Source organism: Hydra vulgaris, chromosome 03, assembly GCF_038396675.1.
Source record: "Hydra vulgaris chromosome 03, alternate assembly HydraT2T_AEP".
Taxonomy (NCBI): Eukaryota; Metazoa; Cnidaria; class Hydrozoa; order Anthoathecata; family Hydridae; genus Hydra; species Hydra vulgaris.
The window spans coordinates 46977501-46996376 of NC_088922.1; the positions used below are offsets into that span (position 1 = coordinate 46977501).

At 26.3% G+C, this 18876-nt stretch overlaps 1 protein-coding gene across 18 annotated transcripts in view; it reads right to left on the reverse strand.

Annotated features, from left to right (window-relative positions):
* The window catches only part of LOC136078211 (transient receptor potential cation channel subfamily A member 1-like), a 200470-nt gene that overhangs the window by 19322 nt on the left and 162272 nt on the right, over nt 1-18876 (reverse strand). For all 18 annotated transcript variants that reach the window (XM_065793442.1, XM_065793447.1, XM_065793448.1 and 15 more), the window contains one exon: nt 13461-14100. In XM_065793442.1, coding sequence (XP_065649514.1) covers nt 13461-14100 — 640 coding nt within the window. The remainder of the gene's footprint in view (nt 1-13460; nt 14101-18876) is intronic.

Here is an 18876-nt window from a genome sequence, read left to right on the forward strand (position 1 = left end):
ACTATTTGATTTTATAAAATTGAACAGTTAAACCCTTTAGCCATGGTTTAATTGTAATTCTATTATTAGCCAAATTAACATAACCACAATTCAGTATTGTAAGGATAGTAGAAGCTTTTAAAAGAATGGTAATCTTTTAAGTGATAGTAATTACCATCACATAATAGATCCACCATCCTTTTAAAAGCTTCTAAAAACCTTTTATTGACTTTTAAAGTCAATAAATGTCTTAAACTCTCTAAAATTGGTAAACGCTATTAGGAGCAAATAAAAAATGTAATGTAATTACATTTGTAAGTTTTTAAAACACATAGTTTTAACTTTAAAATATAAAATCTGTCAGTAGTGGGCCGTCCATAAACGATGTCAGTAATTTTCACTCGTTTTCTGACACCCTCTTTTTGACTATTATATTAAATAGGGATTTGTTAAAATGTCAACTTGTAGCCGCACCCCCATCCCCTTAAGATTAATTTCAGTTTTTGTTACAACCACGCCCCATAAAACAAAATTTAAATCCCTTTTACCATCAACTTTTTATATAATAAATTTTTGTGGTATAACTTTGTTTTTAAGCAACTTATTTATAAAAGTTATTGGTCAGTGAGAAGTATATTACATGTGATTGGTCCTAACACTAGCTGAGTAATAAGTAGTTGGTGAGAGTGTTAATATGATGATAACAAACTGGTAATATGATAAATAGTGAAAGATAAAAAATTTGGTAAGAAAATGTAAGTGTTTACGCAAACAAATATTAGAGAGATTGAAATATGGCATAAAGAAGATTGCTAGACATGTAAGTAAATTGCATGTAAGCAACTTGCCAGGAAAGTGTCAGGGCTTAAACTATTGGATATAATATATAATAAACTGTTTAAGTATAATAATGAGACAATATTTTCTGGATTGCATGGAACAAAGAAGCATCAGGCTTCAGTATTGTAATAGCAAAAAGATTGATATGTCATATAACAGTAGTAATTGTATAGTAAGGAAGTAAGTTTTTAAAAATTGTAAATAGGCAATAGCAAACAGTTTGTTTGTTGTCATTTTTAAAATTTTTGGATGTTATTAGATGACAACCTGTAATACACGGTCTTAAAAATTGAATTAATAAAAAATAATTAAATAGTCAGGTGGCTTTAAGACGTAAGTTAACTTAAGCTTTCTTATCAGAAAAAAAAGTTAAAAATAGATGAGTAACTTAAGAATAATGCATAGTAAAGCCTTATTCCGTAGCATAACTTATTTTAAAAATCTTACAAAGAAAAAAACAATCTTAGTTAATAAGTGCAAAGATCTAATTTTATAATATAATTTAATTTAAAGCTGTATGCATAAGTATAACCTAAATTTAAAAATTAATTTATATATACTAGGAAAATCATTAAAAAAACAACTGCTAAGCTTAAAACCTGTTTAAGTTCTTTCCTAAATATAAATATTAATTAATTTCAGACAAGCATGGTTAATGATTAAATAAAATTAGCAGTAGTAGCTAGCTTGAGCAGTATCCTTATTTCAGTATTTGATAAGCATTTGAGGAATTCAGTAATTGATAAGCATTTGAGGAAAAGGAAAAGAGATGCCAATTCTGGGGTAGTGGATTATCTTGGCAGATAACGCAGGTCTAACTACAATGTAAAAAGAACTAGTGATTCTGTGTTTTTTTTTAAAAACTATTTAGTTTTTCAAAAACGGTAACATAATTTTCGGTTTTTTAAAAATTTAACTAATTTTATACTTTTTTTAAAATAAACCAAACTTATCTTTATACCTATGCTTTTTTACTGTTTTTGATTTGAAAATTTTGCAGAAATATCTGAAATCCTCGTTGACGATTTGCCAGTATAATGTATTATCTTTACCTCTAAAAATTGACTGAAAAAAATATTCATACAAATATTATTATAAAATTGTTTTCAAACTTTGTAAAACGGTTCTAAAAACAACCTGAAACTTGGTCATCATTATAGTTAAAAAATTCTGGCTTAGAAACTTGTGTTGTCAAATTCATAAATGTTTTTAAAAACATTTCATATTTAACTAAAATGGCAAATTTTTTGCCATTGCTCAATGTTTTTAAAAACACCATTTAATATTTTAAAGCTATATAAGTCTGCAGTAATTGCCAATTTCTTGATTTTAATCTGAAGAATAACTGCTGTTATATAACATATAATAAAAGTTCAAAAAGCCTCACAGATTACACCAACATATGAGGAGAGGGCATGCAATTATAAACAACACAAAATCAACAAATAGCACATTAATTATAATGGAAGATCCGATATTTGAAAATTCAAAAGAGCATAAATAATTTTAAGGTCTCTTTCTACAGAATATATTTCTTATTTGAAAAAATTCTTTCGGTATTCCGTTATAAATTTAAAAGGAAAACCAAAATTGCAAGCCAAGTTAATTACATAAGAAAAGTCTTTAACTTTATTCTTTTCGTCATACAATAGTTTAATAAAGCAATTCTTTCAAAAAAATGGCATTTTTAATTTAGTCAATATGTTGAATAATGGCTCAATGATGTATTTTCTTCTGTTATTCATATATATATATATATATATATATATATATATATTATATATATATATATATATATATATATATATATATATATATATATATATCAATTAGATTATTTTTGTATGAATGATGTATGTTGTAGCCACGAGAAAAAACAGTTATAGGTTCATAAAGTGTTGCTTATAAATACCATTATGTTAGTGTAAAAGATAATCTAGAGAGATTTGGGTATAAAAGATATATTTTATGAGCTTTTCAAATTCAAATTCTACTAGTATATGTATGACTATTGTGATCGAGAAATTTGCAAAAGACATTTTGGCTATTCTATGTGATGTATATTACACTATTAGAAAACAACATCCTTTTTGTTGCTCACTAACATCTTAAATACACCTTGCCATTTTGTGCAGATTAAAAATATTGCGGTTTTCTTTTTATTATGATGTATTAAAGCCACTTGTTGATGAACTAATATTTCTAATGATTATTTTGTGACTGTTATTCAGAGACAAACTAAACACAATCTTCATGTCACTATTGCCTAATTTTCTGCAGACAAATTATGTACCCAATCTCTTGCTGGTTTTAGGCGCTGTTTCAGTTTATATAAAAGTCAATTTTGTTTGGTTGATTATAAAACCGTATCTTTAAGATACAAAAGAGATGTTCATTAAGAACCACGTCTAATTATAAAACATGTCTGACATTCGGCCACAAGCAATATAAGGTTATTCTGCAAATAAATCAATATTTGGAAGAAGTAAATCATGCCGTTTCGACAGATTGCTTACTTTTATGTTATTGAATCTTTTACACCAGATTAATTTCGTGACATTCTAGAAGTAATAGTTCATTTTCTTCTGAAATATACAATCTGAAAACTGATTAAACATTATTAAAGATTATAAATTTAACCCAGTTAAAAACACTTCTAAATGGATTTAACGAGTTAAGAAATTTTACTTTGAAATACGCAAATGTTAAATTTCTGTCAATGGTGGTCTCTCTGGAAGAGTTTCAGAAAATTAGTGCCTTTTTAGCATTTTTCTATTCATGGCAATTGTTTTCCACTTTTTTGGAAAGTTATTTTGCTGTTTTGTTGAATATCAGATATTTTCTTTTCGTTAACATGTAAACATAATCAAAAACATATTTAACATATCTTATTATGAATTTATGGTGTATGAGGTTTAAATCTAAGCTTCATTTCCTTAAAAGATTTCACCACATTATCTTTACTAGTATTTTAAAAATTATTACGTTTACATTACTAAAGCGACACCAATTAAAACAATGTTAAAAATTAAACTTTTATGATTAGAAACAATGAAGTTTAGAAAATTTGATTTACTATATTAACTTTGTGTTGTTCAAAGAGTCCATAATAGTTTTGCGACTCGGTTACTTAGTTGACTTTTATTGGCAGCTGCCAAAAATGACTAGACGATTGCTAGTCTAGAAAGTAAGTATGTAGATTACTAGTAACTATTAACATGTCGGAAAGTTATTGAGAGGTCATATAAAAAAGGCTGTCACTAATGGTCAACTATATAACCGATGAGCAAAACTCCGATGAATTTCCACACCAATACTTACTGCGTCTTTTCAAGATGTAATTGAGAACTTAAAAGATGTAAATAAGAAACGTAAAATGTAATTTAGAAGATGAAAGTTGTAACTGAGAATCGTGAGATGTAATATGGAACATGAAAGTTGTAAATAAGAAACTGTAAGGTGTAGTTGAGAAGATAAAAGTCGTAGTTGAGAAAATTTTATAAGATAGATCATTAGAAAGAAGATCTTTGTAATTTTAATTTTGTTGCCTTAGTTTACCTAGTATTTTTAGGTTGGATCCTATTTTGGCCAAGGTGGCAATATGGGTTGGCTTTTAATAAATAATAATATATTATCAATAAAAGAAAAAAGTGGAGAAAAAGGCATTTGTCATTTTGGCGGTAACTACACCTCTTCCACTTTAATTTATTTTCCGCTGCGGACCCTATTATGCCGATATGCATTTGTATGCTGTCTTATATATGACACCTAAAGTTTGCGCCAGAGTCACCCAATAGTCACTTCGCTCAGCTAGTTCAATGAGTCTTCATTTATCATTCGATAAAGATAAAACATATTATTTTCTTTCACCTTGTTCAGTTGTATGTATTTCATGTCTACTAATTAGACAAGGTGGTTCTGGTTGTTTAAGAAGTGGATGTAAACAAATTCGGTTAAATAAATGCTTGCACGCATTCAGTTTAATAATGGACTTTCTGTTCATTGTGTATAGAAAAATAACACAACGTATTACTGTATTGCTAGTGCATACAAATGCTAAATTTGATATTATTAACTTATGAAAATGCATGTCCAAAAAGATCTAATGTAAACTTAAAGGTGATTATCACCTTTAAGTTTACATTTTCATATTGCAATTACAAATAATGTTCTCTCATTTGAATATTACAATTTCCTTTTTTTTTTTTAATGTTATTTAGGTGCCCCAAGAAGACCTAACGGTCTTGTCACAGAGCACCGCGGAAGTACATTTAACCAGGAAGTTCACGCCTCCTTCCTTACCGTGACGCGAAAATATGTCCAAACCTCATTTTGAACCTGGATCTCCTGCTTCTAAAGCAAGCACTCTAGCCACTGCGCCATGGCCGCACAACTTTATTAATTACAACTTTTGTTTTGCTAACTATATATTGCGATTTCTTATTTACATGTTGGGTTTCTCAAATACATTTTAAAATCTCCTAAATACATGTAGTGTTTCTTAATTACATATTGCAACTTTTAAATTACGTATTGTATATCTCAATTTCATCTTACTTTTCTTAAATACAACTTTCAAGTCCTCATTTACTTCTTGAAAATGTGTTGTAAATATTTACAAATAAAAAACATTAATCCCATATAAAATATTATTATTATTACCAGTTATATTATATTATAAAATTTAACCAGTTATATTATAGAATATTACCAGTGTTTTGTCACTTCATTTAAAATTATTTTTAATAACATAAAAACAATAAAAATCAAGCTTTTTTAATTGTAACTGTTATAAAAACATTATTGTTTTTAAAGAAAGTTTTTTTTTCTTTTTTTATATTTATCAAACTTAATGACTTAAAACTGGACTTAAAAAAAAACGTCCCTAAAACTTTTTTTAAATATTTCGAACAACTTTTAAACATTTAAAAGATGTCCTCGTCATTAAGAAGGCTTTTTTTTAATTTAAGAAAGTTATCGTTTAATAATAATAATAATAATAATATATATATATATATATATATATATATATATATATATATATATATATATATATATATATATTTTGCCGCGGTCAAACCATCAAAAAAAAACTAATGGCGTGGTCATGTATTGCATGCGCTTAGACGCCTTCCTGACCAAGCCTGACTATTCTTAAAAGATTATGTACCGAAGTTAGGAGTTCTGATTCACCAATTTTGAGTCAGTCCTTTAGAACCGTAATAGACTTCCATTTTCAACTACGACCTTAATATTAGGACACTATGAGATCATAATAAGATATCAAAATAAGTAAATTTAACAGTAAACAATAATGATCCTGTTTTTAATTCCCTGTTTGTCAGACAGTTTTAAGCCTTGTTTATTAAGGTCATACAAAACAAGTAGGACGTAATTATTTTTAAAACTAATTATAATAAGTGTAATTCATGAAATAAGATTTATAAAATTGAATGAATAAAATTATCCTGTTTCTGTTTTTAAAAGTAAAATAACTTAAATTTGAAGTAAAATGTATAACATGAACATTTTTTTTTTGCATATTAAAGTATTTATATTATATCTTCTTTATTTTTTTATAATGGCTATGCACTTGTTGTCCCATTCATATTTGACGGTAAAATTATGCTTATTTTATTTCGAAAACTTAGTTTTTTGCTTGTTTGTTATTATTTATTTCAACTTATTACTTGTTAAATAATAAGTTTAGTTTGAGTTGGCCACTTGCACTAATTTTTAAAACCAACAATTTTTTATTTTCAAAGCTGACTTTCGCTAGTTTTAAATCATTTACTGGGTAAATCGAAATTTCAGATTCTGTTGGCCACATGTACGAACATTTAAGCTATGTAAGTCATTCATATAAGTTTTAAATTTTGTACATGTAGGCAGATAAATCTGAAAAATATTATTATAAGTAAATTTAAATACCGTAAATTGGTGCTATTTGGTAAAAATTGTATATATTAATTAAAATAACCTGTTTTATAGCAAATTACAACCGAAAAAATTGCTTTGTTTAGATAGAAACAAGCCACACTTTTGTTCAAGAATTGACAAATTAAACTTTATTTATTTTTAATTAAGGAGTGAATTATGAAACGCTGATTTATATGAATTGTTTTACACCAAAATATCAAAATAATAAAAGATATCAACAAAGAATGATAATAAATTTTGTCATAATAAATTTTTTTTTTTACAAATAATATTATCATGTAATTCCAGCCAATATAGTAAAAACGAACAGAAATCCTAACAAAACAACCCATATTTAAAACAACGAAAAAATGTGACAATTGAAAGTTCAATCTAAAATTGAAATGTTTGGTTTTCTTTTAAAAACTCCTAATCCTCTTTATCAAAGGAATAAAAACACCACCCCTATTTCACTCCTATTTCATTCCCCAGTAGTCCCCACATCAAATAGATTAGCTTGTTTAATTATTTTATAAAATCGTATATAATCAGTGTCGCTTTTTTTTGCAAAATAAACCTTTTTCCTTTTCCACTACAGTTTTCCTTAAAAAAATTGTCCTAATACATGCTGCATTAAAATTTTTTAAAGATAGCAATTGAGTGTGAGTTTAGGAAATGATTTTTTATAATAACGGTTTCAACAATACAACATATTTTAGTTTTTTTTAAGTCTAACTTTTCTGAGCTTTTATTAAGACTCTTAGCAACATTATTGAATGATGATATTTTTACCCTTTTATTTGAAAGGTGTAAAAAATTCTTAGCTAGGACTAGTTACCTCTTATATTGTTAAGCAGTTACATTATATGAATTTTTTTTTATTAAAAGTTTAATTTATCTTCAGTTTTTACCTTCTTCGGACTAACAAGAGATGTCAATAGCACTAATTTATTTCTTTAGTAATACATTGTGTGATATCTGGGAAGGTTTTGAATTTTATTTTATTGCAATTGTCATTTGCAATTGTCATTTGACATTTTTTAACATGTCTATTATTATATTGGATTGTTGAATTCCACTGCTTGGCTGTTGGCATTTGACTGTGTTAACTATATTAACTATAACAGTATTTATTAATAAAGTATATGCCTCACTTTTCAACACCAGAAATCTTTTTTTTTTAAAGATGTTGCCTGTCGACATTTTGATGACAAAAAAAGAGGTTTTGGTAAACTTTTTTATTCTTTTTCACCCTCTTTTTTCCATTCAGTAAGTATAAGCCTCCAATAATGCTTTAACAGAGCAAAAATTCAATTTTTCTAGTTTAAGTAGATAATTTGTATTAGCTTGAATACAGATGAACGTGATACAATACTGTTCACACGCGTTTATCACATCTCATAGAATTAAAATGGTTAACTGTCACCATTTTTTTTTTTTTATATTGTTTGAATATATATAGCTTATATATTTTGAAAAACCATCTACTTTTATTCTGTTATAAGCAGTTTTATTAGATCCAACTTCCATCCTTATTCCACTGAACTTTCCATCAAGTATTCCACTGATGCTATAATTTATAAACATCATAAATGAATTTATAGTACAATTAGCAGTTCCAGCTAACATTAAGTTTGTCAATGTTTCAATGATTCTTTTGGAACTTTTAATACCTTGTTTTAAAAAATATATACTTTAGTTTCAAGATCATTGCTCAGGTTTGTTATATCATAGTTAATGATGCATTTAGGTAAAAATTTGTCATATTTTTTTCAAGATTATTGAAGAAGTTTTTATCATATTAAATAAAGTTTTTGATTTATTTATATTTATTATCTTTTAAAAAAATACTTTTCTTGAGGTCTAATATAAATATCTTTGAGTCATAATTCTAAAATCTAATAATCAAATAGAATTCTAATTCACTGTTAATTTTTAAGTTGCTCACAATGGTATTTTCCTTTTCTATGCCAAACATCTTACGTTGACTGTTTTTTTTTAATCATTTTTCATTCTACTCAAGGTGAAAACCAACATTTTACAATTCTTTGAAATTTTAGGAAAAGTCCTTGTGTTTTGCTTTGCACTAAATAAACAGTTTTTGGTGATCGTTTTTATTATAACTGCTGTATGCTTTATATACTTTGACAATCCTGACATATTTATTGCTTCTTATGAATTCTCTGACCAATTACTAATCGAATATATTACATACATTGCATTTACAATATATATATATATATATAATATATATATATATATATATATATATATATATAAATATACATATATATATATATATACATATATATACATATATATATAATATATATATATATATATATATATATATATATATATATATATATATACGTATAAATATATATATATATATATATTTATATATATATATAAATATATATATATATATATATACATATATATTAATATATTTATATATATATATATATATATATATATATGTATCATTATATATATATTTATATATATATATTTATATATATATTATATATATATATATATATATGTATATATATATATGTATATATATATATATATATATATATATATATATATATATATATATATATTTATATATGTATATATATGTATATATATATATATATATATATATATATATATATATATATGCATATATATATGTATATATATATATGTATATATATATATATATATATATATATATATTTATATATGTATATATATGTATATATATATATATATATATATATATATATATATATATATATTATATATATATATATATATATATATATATGTATGTATATGCATATATACAATTAAACAATTTCAAACTGTATTCTATAAAATAGAGTGCTCAACGTTCTTAAAAGAACAGAGCAATAATAAACCAGCTGAAAATCACTTAACAAACATTTTTCTCATTTAAAACTGTGTTTAAAAAGAATTATCAGAATTTTCAGGATTTCTGATGAGTTTTTATTGATAAAACACAGTCTTAAACGAGAAAAGTTTTTGTCAATTGGTTTTCTACTAATTTATATATACACACCTATGAACAATGTGTGAATACATATGACATATTGTGACACTATTACATATACAATGATGTAATTACAATGATATATTTACAAACATAATCTGGCACAGAATTAACATCAATCCTTTCACACCATAATAACTTACATCTTTTGCTTTATTTTCATTTTTTTTGTAATTTTTTGTCGCTTGCAAAACGACATTAAAGAACTTACTTTAACATTTTTCCAAAAAATGTTTGCAGGTGACTTACGAATAGAATCGCGTATTTTTAAAGTCAATTATGTTATGAATTGGTTTGTTAACATAAATTTATTGAGTTCTTTTACTACAATTTTCTGCGATGTGGCTTCTGTTTACTCTAAGTAGGATATAGATGCATCCAAATTATAAAGACATTAAAAGCAGAAGTTTGAATGATTTTTAAAAGATTGCCATTTGTCACCTGAATTATAAAAAATAGACAAAAAGTAATAGATTTTATTAAGTTTTATAGATTATTGCTATATTTTTAATTACCTGCGTTCAGAGGCGATATTACGGGGAGGGCGTTTCACCCCCTTTATCTATTCCCCGCAACTGACTATAACTTGAAATTTTATTCTACAAGTATTATGAGTTACTTTAAATGTTTTTTACAATTTTAGTTGGCTATTTGGGAATTTGACACAGTTCAGTTGGGTAAAATTCAAGTTCAAATAAAGTCAGTTGGTACTTTTTAAGGATTTACCCCTCCCCTACCTCATTACATTCATAGAATCGCTTCTGCCTGTTTCAATCTCTTTGTAAAAAAAGGTCGAGAACATTTGGTAAAGAGTACCTACTCCCTCTTTAGTTGCATTATTGTCCAGATTTATCTGTGTTTTTTTCAGGATGGTTTGATAACTTTTCATTACAATGATTGCTACTCAGCAGAATTATTTTCCTTTCTTTTGGACGTCTGTGACTAAAGTTAGTCGTTCATGGTGATTTAACACTGATAAATAGACTTCTCGTGTTTGATCAGGGTAAAGTTCTGTAGATATTTCTTTTTTTTTTTTCTTGCAGATTCTTCCTTTAAAATTTCTCGTGTAAAAGTTGCTTATGTAAAAAATTGTCATAGTAACATTTTATCCATATTCATTTATAAACTCAACTAAATTATGCACTACTTGTTACTCTTGAAATTTTTTCTAGACCCTCCCCAAGACCACAACCAGTATATGTTTGTGCCTTGAAGGCATAGCTGATAACTAAAATTACATAAAAACAATATAACCTATATTTAGCTGATTTAGATTTTATATATTGTCTAAAGCAACAACGTCATTGAAATGGAATCAGCTGTTCATTAATCGTAACATATTTATATGGACTAAAACTATTTAAAAGTGATTGTACCCAAATGTCGAAGATCTCACGAACACGTGAAAATATTTCGTTGCAGAGTCTAAATCAAATACTTTTGCTTTAAATTTTGTAAGTCTTAAAATGTTATAAAAATCCTCGTGACTCATTACAGTACGAAAAATCTGCCTCAGTAATATTCTATAGCTCCTCTGTAGCTTCACATGCTGGTTAAGTAACACTTTCTTAAAATAAAAGTCCAAAAAACCCATTTAGTTTATTCTCAGATATTTAATTAAGTTAAAACAGCCGTGGCACAGTGGTTAGAGTTCTTGCTCGGAACCCAGAGGTCCGAGGTTCGACGCCGGCTATACCAATAAGCAACATTGGTATGGAAGGAGGCGTGAACGTCTAGTTAAATGTTCTCCCGCAGTGCTCTGTGATAAGATCGTAGCATTTGTAGTATATGTCATACGTATTTCATATGGTATTATAACTGGTTTTAATTTCATGACACTTTGTGCAGCAAACTTCTTAGGATTGCTCATTCTTTAGTGTTGTCATATTTTATCGATTTTGGACAGTTATACAAATTTTTTGTATTGCAAGCTTCCAGTTCAATATCTTATGCACTATTAGTTTTGTCAGGACTTATTTTCTCAGCTATATCTTTATGTATAATTATTCTTCTTAATACCTTATTTGCATAACTTTTTCTATCGACTATTTGTGCTATAAATGCTACTTGTGCCTTTTACTTTACCATGAGTTCTACATCTTCTACTTCCCCTTTTACCTCACCATGAGCTCTACACCTTCTACTTCACCTGAAACTTCACCACTAGTTCAACATCTTTTAGCTACTAATACTAGTGAAAATTTATTCTCTTCTTTTAAAGTTGCAGAAATACCTAGTTGAAAACCAGCATTATCTGATGACTCGGTAACTTCTAAGCTGTTTGTTGTAACTTCTATGAATTCTTCTTCCTCTTCATCATCATCATCAGTTGTTTTTTTAAACTCTTTTTCACTTTATAAAGATCTATCATTTAAAAAAGAACTTTTTTTTACTTGACAGATATTTATCAACATTAATTTATAATGCAAAAACATACTAGTCGAGGGGTCCGTTTAGATACCAACATAAAAGTAATACTAATTGATCTTTAAAACATTACTGTTTCTTTATTTATTGCTTAGGAATAAAGTAAGTAAAGTAACTTTTTAAAATTAAAAAAATATAGCTGTTTCACTTGGAAGTTTTATTCCAATACAAATAATGATAACACTTATTACTATTTTATTTTAACATTATATAAGTAGTTTAATAAAAATGTTAAAAAAAAAGTATTTATTCTAAAAAATTTTTGAGTAGCGAAGAGTTTAAGCAAAACAAATTTATTTTAAAATAGTTTTACTCTTTCCAAATAGCCGATTTACGATATATTTTGTTAACGCTGGTGTATTTTGTTGCATTCGGTTCTTGTTTTCAAAACGGATCTATTTATTGAAACTTGTTGTAATGTTGAATTTATTAAAAATGCATATGAATTAAAAGTAAGTTTGCATGAAGTAATTTCTTATTTTTCATCTAATTTTTATTGGATTGACTTTATAAATAATTCTTTATTAAGCAAGTTTAATAACTAAGTTTTAAAGTTGCTAAGAAAGTAATAACAAGACTTAACCAAAGTTAAATAACTTATTTAATATAGTTAAAACTACACAGTAAAAAAAAATTGTTATATTTAAAAAAAACATAACGCTATATTTCATGTTTTACAACGGGTAATTACCTTTATATTCAATATATAATTCGTATAAAAAAAAACATAATGGCAAATACAGTTATTTTTATTTCATACGAATCTTTGACATTATTGGGAGTTACCCGTCATGTTCAATGTATAATTTTAAATGTATAATATAGTTAAAGATTGAACATGAAGGTAGTTATAGATTGAACATAAAGGTAATAGGTTTTTATAGATTATAGTTATAGATGGAAATCTATAACTAAAAGTTATAGATTGAACATAAAGGTAAAAGAAACCCGTCATAAAATACGAAATCTTGCGTTATGTTAGCGTTATGTAAGCGATTTGTTTAAAACCTGCAATAACGGGTAATTATCCGTTGTGTTTTCTAATTTTAATAAATTTTGAAGATTAAAAAAAAATTGATAAATTATGCATACAATAAAATCCTATACTTTAAATAATCATTAAAATATTTAAGAAAAAGTTTATATTAATATTGTTAATATTAAAATGAAATAATATTAAATTATTATATTAAAAATGCTTTATAACAAACAAATTGTTTATTCTCACCAACAAATTCAAAATGACTATAGAACAAACAATCAAGAAGAGTGTAAACAAAATGAATGACATTACTAGATATGGCAACATAACATTTGAAGGGATTACGTTATTGTTTGATGTTGCATTAGAGTTATTTATAAATATATCATCATAACTAGACTCTCCAAGAGTCATAGCGATTGTTTTCATTATGGCTCTTCCAGGATATTTAAATGCTTTTTGATTACCAAAAAGCATAAAAAATGACAAAGAGAATGCCAAAACAATTAAACAAAACACTGTTATAACGCTCATTAGTGATTTAAAAACTTCAATAATCATAATCACATAGATTCCAAAAAAACTATTTCGTTTTAAATACAATAACAAGTTAATCCACGCAAACAAAATTGAAATAGCTCCTGCAGTCCATTTTACATTTTTATTATTTTTTGTATATTCTGAATCATCTTTCTTAATAAGTGATATCATATATACCAGTGCAGAAGAGTATAGTATAAATTCCAAGTAGTTGCTCAAATCTTTAAAATAGTCTTTCTTTAGTATGTAAACCTGTACAACTTCTTTACCAAGTTCAAAAACAGTAAAAATAATTGCAGCTGTCATCACTATTTGGTCCAAGTCATTATTATGGGATTTTGCTTTACTAGATTAAAATATTAAAAAATAAATACATTACAAAACTAATATTTCAAATATGCTTATAAATAAATAGATGAATAAACAATTCGCAAAAATACAAAAAATATACAAAAAATTAAATTTATGTCTAACAGATTTAAAAGAAAGAGTTAAACCAAAGTAAAAAAAGCTTTGTGATTATAAAACTAAAAGATGATTATTATGTTCCAACAAGTTTTTATAACTTATTTAAAAATTGAATCATGAGAAAACATAACAACAGACAAACTATTAACTTTAGAAAAAGTCAAACTAAGCTTCCTCATGGATAACTACTTTTGATGAGTTGTTTTGATGAGTTGTTTTGACATAAGGTTGGACAACAACCCTATACAGTTTCCTTATATTGAAAAAAATTTAATTATTATACTAAAAATTTTAATTTAATTTAGAAAATTTTTAGAAATCCGATTTGCACAAATAATATTAATTTTTTTGATATATTTTTCCCTTTTTATTTGAACCTAATTAAAGCAAGGAAGAAATATACTTCTTTGAGTTCATTACTTTTCTAAATACATATGATGATACAGATTATGATTTATATCTAACCTGCTAGCTAATATTCTATTTAGAAATTATCATAGATTATTTATAGTTCATCCTAAAAAAATAACTAAAAAAAGGTAATTTGAGTGTTATTAACACCATGCGAGTATTATTATTTTTGGTTTATTTCATTTTGGTTTTTCCTAAACTTAGATACCATATTTAATTTTTAAAACGAAATTCATTATTTAAATTTATGATGAACTTTAAATGAAACCAGGGCACTTTTGTTAGCTGGTTACAGACTTTAAAACAAAAAAATAGTAAAGATTTTACTATTTTTCATCTTTTAAGACAATTGAAAATTTTGAGATTAAACATTTTACGATTATTTTACAGTTTCAACATTATCAAAAAGATAAAAATGCAGGAAATACTATGAAGCTTGCAGCTTTTTTTTTAAAATTTAAAAAAAGATTTTTTTTTTTTTAATTTGCGAAGATTTTACCTGTATTTAAAACTGGAGACACGGCATTGCTAACCAATTATAGACCTATCTCAATTCTTCCAGTGTTTTCCAAACTCCTGGAAAGAATAATGTACAACCGACTTTATAAATATTTAGCAGACAATAAAATTCTAAGTGAATGTCAATACGGCTTTCAAACTAATCATTCTACGGACCATACAACCTTAGACCTAATGGACAACATTAGCTCGTCATTTGATAAAGGAAAATTTATATTGGGAGTTTTTATCGATCTTACAAATGCTTTCGATATTGTCAACCATAAAATTCTGCTCGAAAAAATGAGAATATACCGTATAAAAAATCAAACTAATAAATGGTTCACTAATTATTTAAATAACAGGCAATAATGTGTTATTATAGACGGTATCACTAATACGGAGTTATTAAAAATCAAATGCGGTGTCCCCCAGGCATCTATTCTTGCACCTTTATTATTCCTTATCTACATTAACGATCTTCCTAAAGCCTCTACAAATCTCGATTGTATAATGTTTGCAGATGACACCAATCTGTTCTATTCATCTACCTCTATCAATGACCTCTTTGATAAAGTCAACTTTGAACTTCAAAATCTTAAAACATGGTTCAGTGCTAACAAGTTATCATTTAACGCGCAAAAAACTAAATATATTTTATTTCACTCAAAGAAACAGAAGAACAAACTACCATCAATTCTACCGACACTAAGTATTGATTACAAAAAAATTGAAAGAACCCAAACAATTAAATTTCTTGGTGTGATTATTGACAAAAATGTTTTATGGACAGCTCATATAAATGCCATCAACACTAAAATATCTAAAAGTATTGGTATACTTTTTAAAGCTAGACCATTTTTATCGCAAAAAAACCTAAAATTCTTTACTTTTCCTTTATACATAGTTATCTCACATATGCCAATATAGCCTGGGGAAGCACACACAAGACAAAATTAATATCTCTATCGACGACAAAAACATTCTAGAATAACACATCATAAAAAACTGACCCACGCTAAACCCCTATTAAAAAAAATGAAAGCACTAAACATTTATCAAATTAATATCTACGCTAACATTTTGTTCATGCTTAAATACAAACTAGGATTAGTTCCAAACCGATTCACAGGAAACTTCTTTCATTCTAATATCAACAAATTTAATACAAGAGCAACTGGTAACTTTATTGCACCCCTGAAAAAAAAAAAAAGTTCTCAATTTTCTATTTCTTATCGTGGCCCATATTTATTCAACAAATTAATTCCGAACTATACCTCGATTTCTCTCCCAGGCAATATAACTTCTTTAAAGTCGAAACTCAAAAAGCATGTTCTTAATATGGATAATTACCTAGAAATGTTCTAGTTCTGATGGTAAATCAAAATTTACGCTCAAATTAAAATAATCAGCAATCAAATGCATATGGAAAATGTAAATTTTTGTTTAACAAATAAAGCTAGTATTATTATTATAAACCTCAACACTAACACAAAACATAGTTCAATTAAAAAGAAAAGAAAAAAAAGGTTTGCAATAATAACATGTAAAACATTTCTTTAATGAGAATCACATTGCTTATATGTGTGCTGTACGCAAAACCTCAAGGTTCTCGATGATAAGACTAATCTCAGTTTTCTACGTGTTCCCTACAACAGCAAAACCCTTCTTATCAAGTCATAGCATACCTAATTATTGCTTCCTATACTTAACGGTATTTTGTAAAATGTATTTTTTTTGTTTGTTTAGGAAGTACAGTTTCTTTATAATATTGCAGTGTAAAAAATTTGTAATTAATATGTAGTTGTGAAAATTTAAAGGGAAAAAAAAAAAAAGAAAAAGTTTTTAAAATATGTGTATTCTTTAAGTTATATTTTTCGCATTTTTGTTTTTTAAAATATTTTTTTTAAAGAACCCAGTAGGCACACCAACGTAGTAAAAGCGTAAAATAACGTTGTCATTTAGGTTGTCATTACTTTGGAGCAACTTTGGAAACTAAAAGGATAGACAACTGTAGATTTTCCAACGTTATAACGTTAGATTCTTCAACGTTAAACAAAGTTGTAAATTCTACATAAAAGCAACCTGTATTTGAAAAAACAACTTTGGTAGCTTACGGTAGCCTACTTAAACCATGATCACCTGTTTCACAACACGTTGCGCCTTAATTATGCCAAACAACCATGCCGAGCTTAGATATTTTTATAACGTAATAGCATTTAATACAAAATATATCATATACAAAAAGTTCAAATATAAAACAAAAAAGTTCAAAAATAAAACTAATGTAAAAGGCTTAGACCAATAATTATCGTTTAACTTTATATTTATTTTGCAAAAACTAAACATTCAAAATTATTAATGGTTCAAGAAGAAACTTATTATTATTTTTGATTCACATAAACATTTAATAAATTAGAAGTTTTTATGAAAAAACAGACTTAGGTTTTTTTTAACGTATCCAGACGCTAAAAAAACGATAATAACTTTAACTTATTTTAAAACCCTTTTTAGTTTACCGTTAAGCATATTGTATAAACAGATTTTGGTTTAAATGAAGATAAAATTAAAAACTTTTTTAGTAGTAATACAGAGAATTCATTTAACAAATATCACTTTGAGCCACGTTGTTTATTGGTATCGGTCTGGCTTGGCATGCTTTGATAAACCATTAAAAGTTATCTCATCAACAGGAAAACAGTGTGTTTCATCATTGGAAAATTAGGAAAAAGAAGTTGCGAAAATAATTCACTGTGCATGTAAATTATTGGTCATTATGTGCCACCAATGATGATATTTAAGCACACAAAAAAGAAACTATAACTTCCAAATAATGATCTAGTTAAAACTATTCAAGAATGCTAAGAATGTAATTGAATAATAACGAATCACTTTTTAAATTTTTTCAACATTTTGTTAAACACGTACGACACTCCTAGATCAGGCCCGAAGCAACAGGCGGCTGAGGGAGGAGAGGGGGTGGCAGCAGGGACATTTGCCCCCTCCCCTCAACCTTCTTTATTTTTCCATCAAATAATTTTTCAAAAAAAGAATTTTGAAGGAATTGACGGAAAAATGACTAAAAAAAAGAAAGGCCCTCAATACTACTTCGGGGTAATATTGCCCCCCAATTTAGTTTTTTTTCCAACGGGCCTGTAGATCTCAACATTATCAAAAAAGCTTCACTATTTTTTGACAGCAATTGTTTGCATACCAATAGTTAAAACTTATGGATTATGCTGATAACAATGGATTATTTTTGCTATTGCTACCACAGGGCAGTGGATTTTTTAATCCTTTGAAAACTTTTTTTAATCAAGAATGTATAAAATGGATGCAAAACCATTCAGGAAGAAAAAAACAATGATAAAAAATTATTAGGAAAGAATGAAAAAAAGATTAATAAGTTTTACTTAAGAAGAACAGTGATAACAAATTAAACAAAAAATATATATGAAGAACATAACGAAAACGAAATTGAAGAAATGCTTGATTAAAAAAGATAAAAATGATGAAGAGGAACAATATTGATCAGTTTTTCAAAAGAAATAGTGCAATACCCAAGTTGACCGAATAAAAAAATATTTGACAAACATGACTTTTTGTTAAAAAAAATACATTTTTTCAATTAGTATTTGTTTTACTTTCTTTTCCATATTTTGTATTAAATAAAGTTTGTTTTTGATGCAAACAGATTTTATAATCCATTTACACATTTTGAGTTGCATTCGATAAATTACCCTAT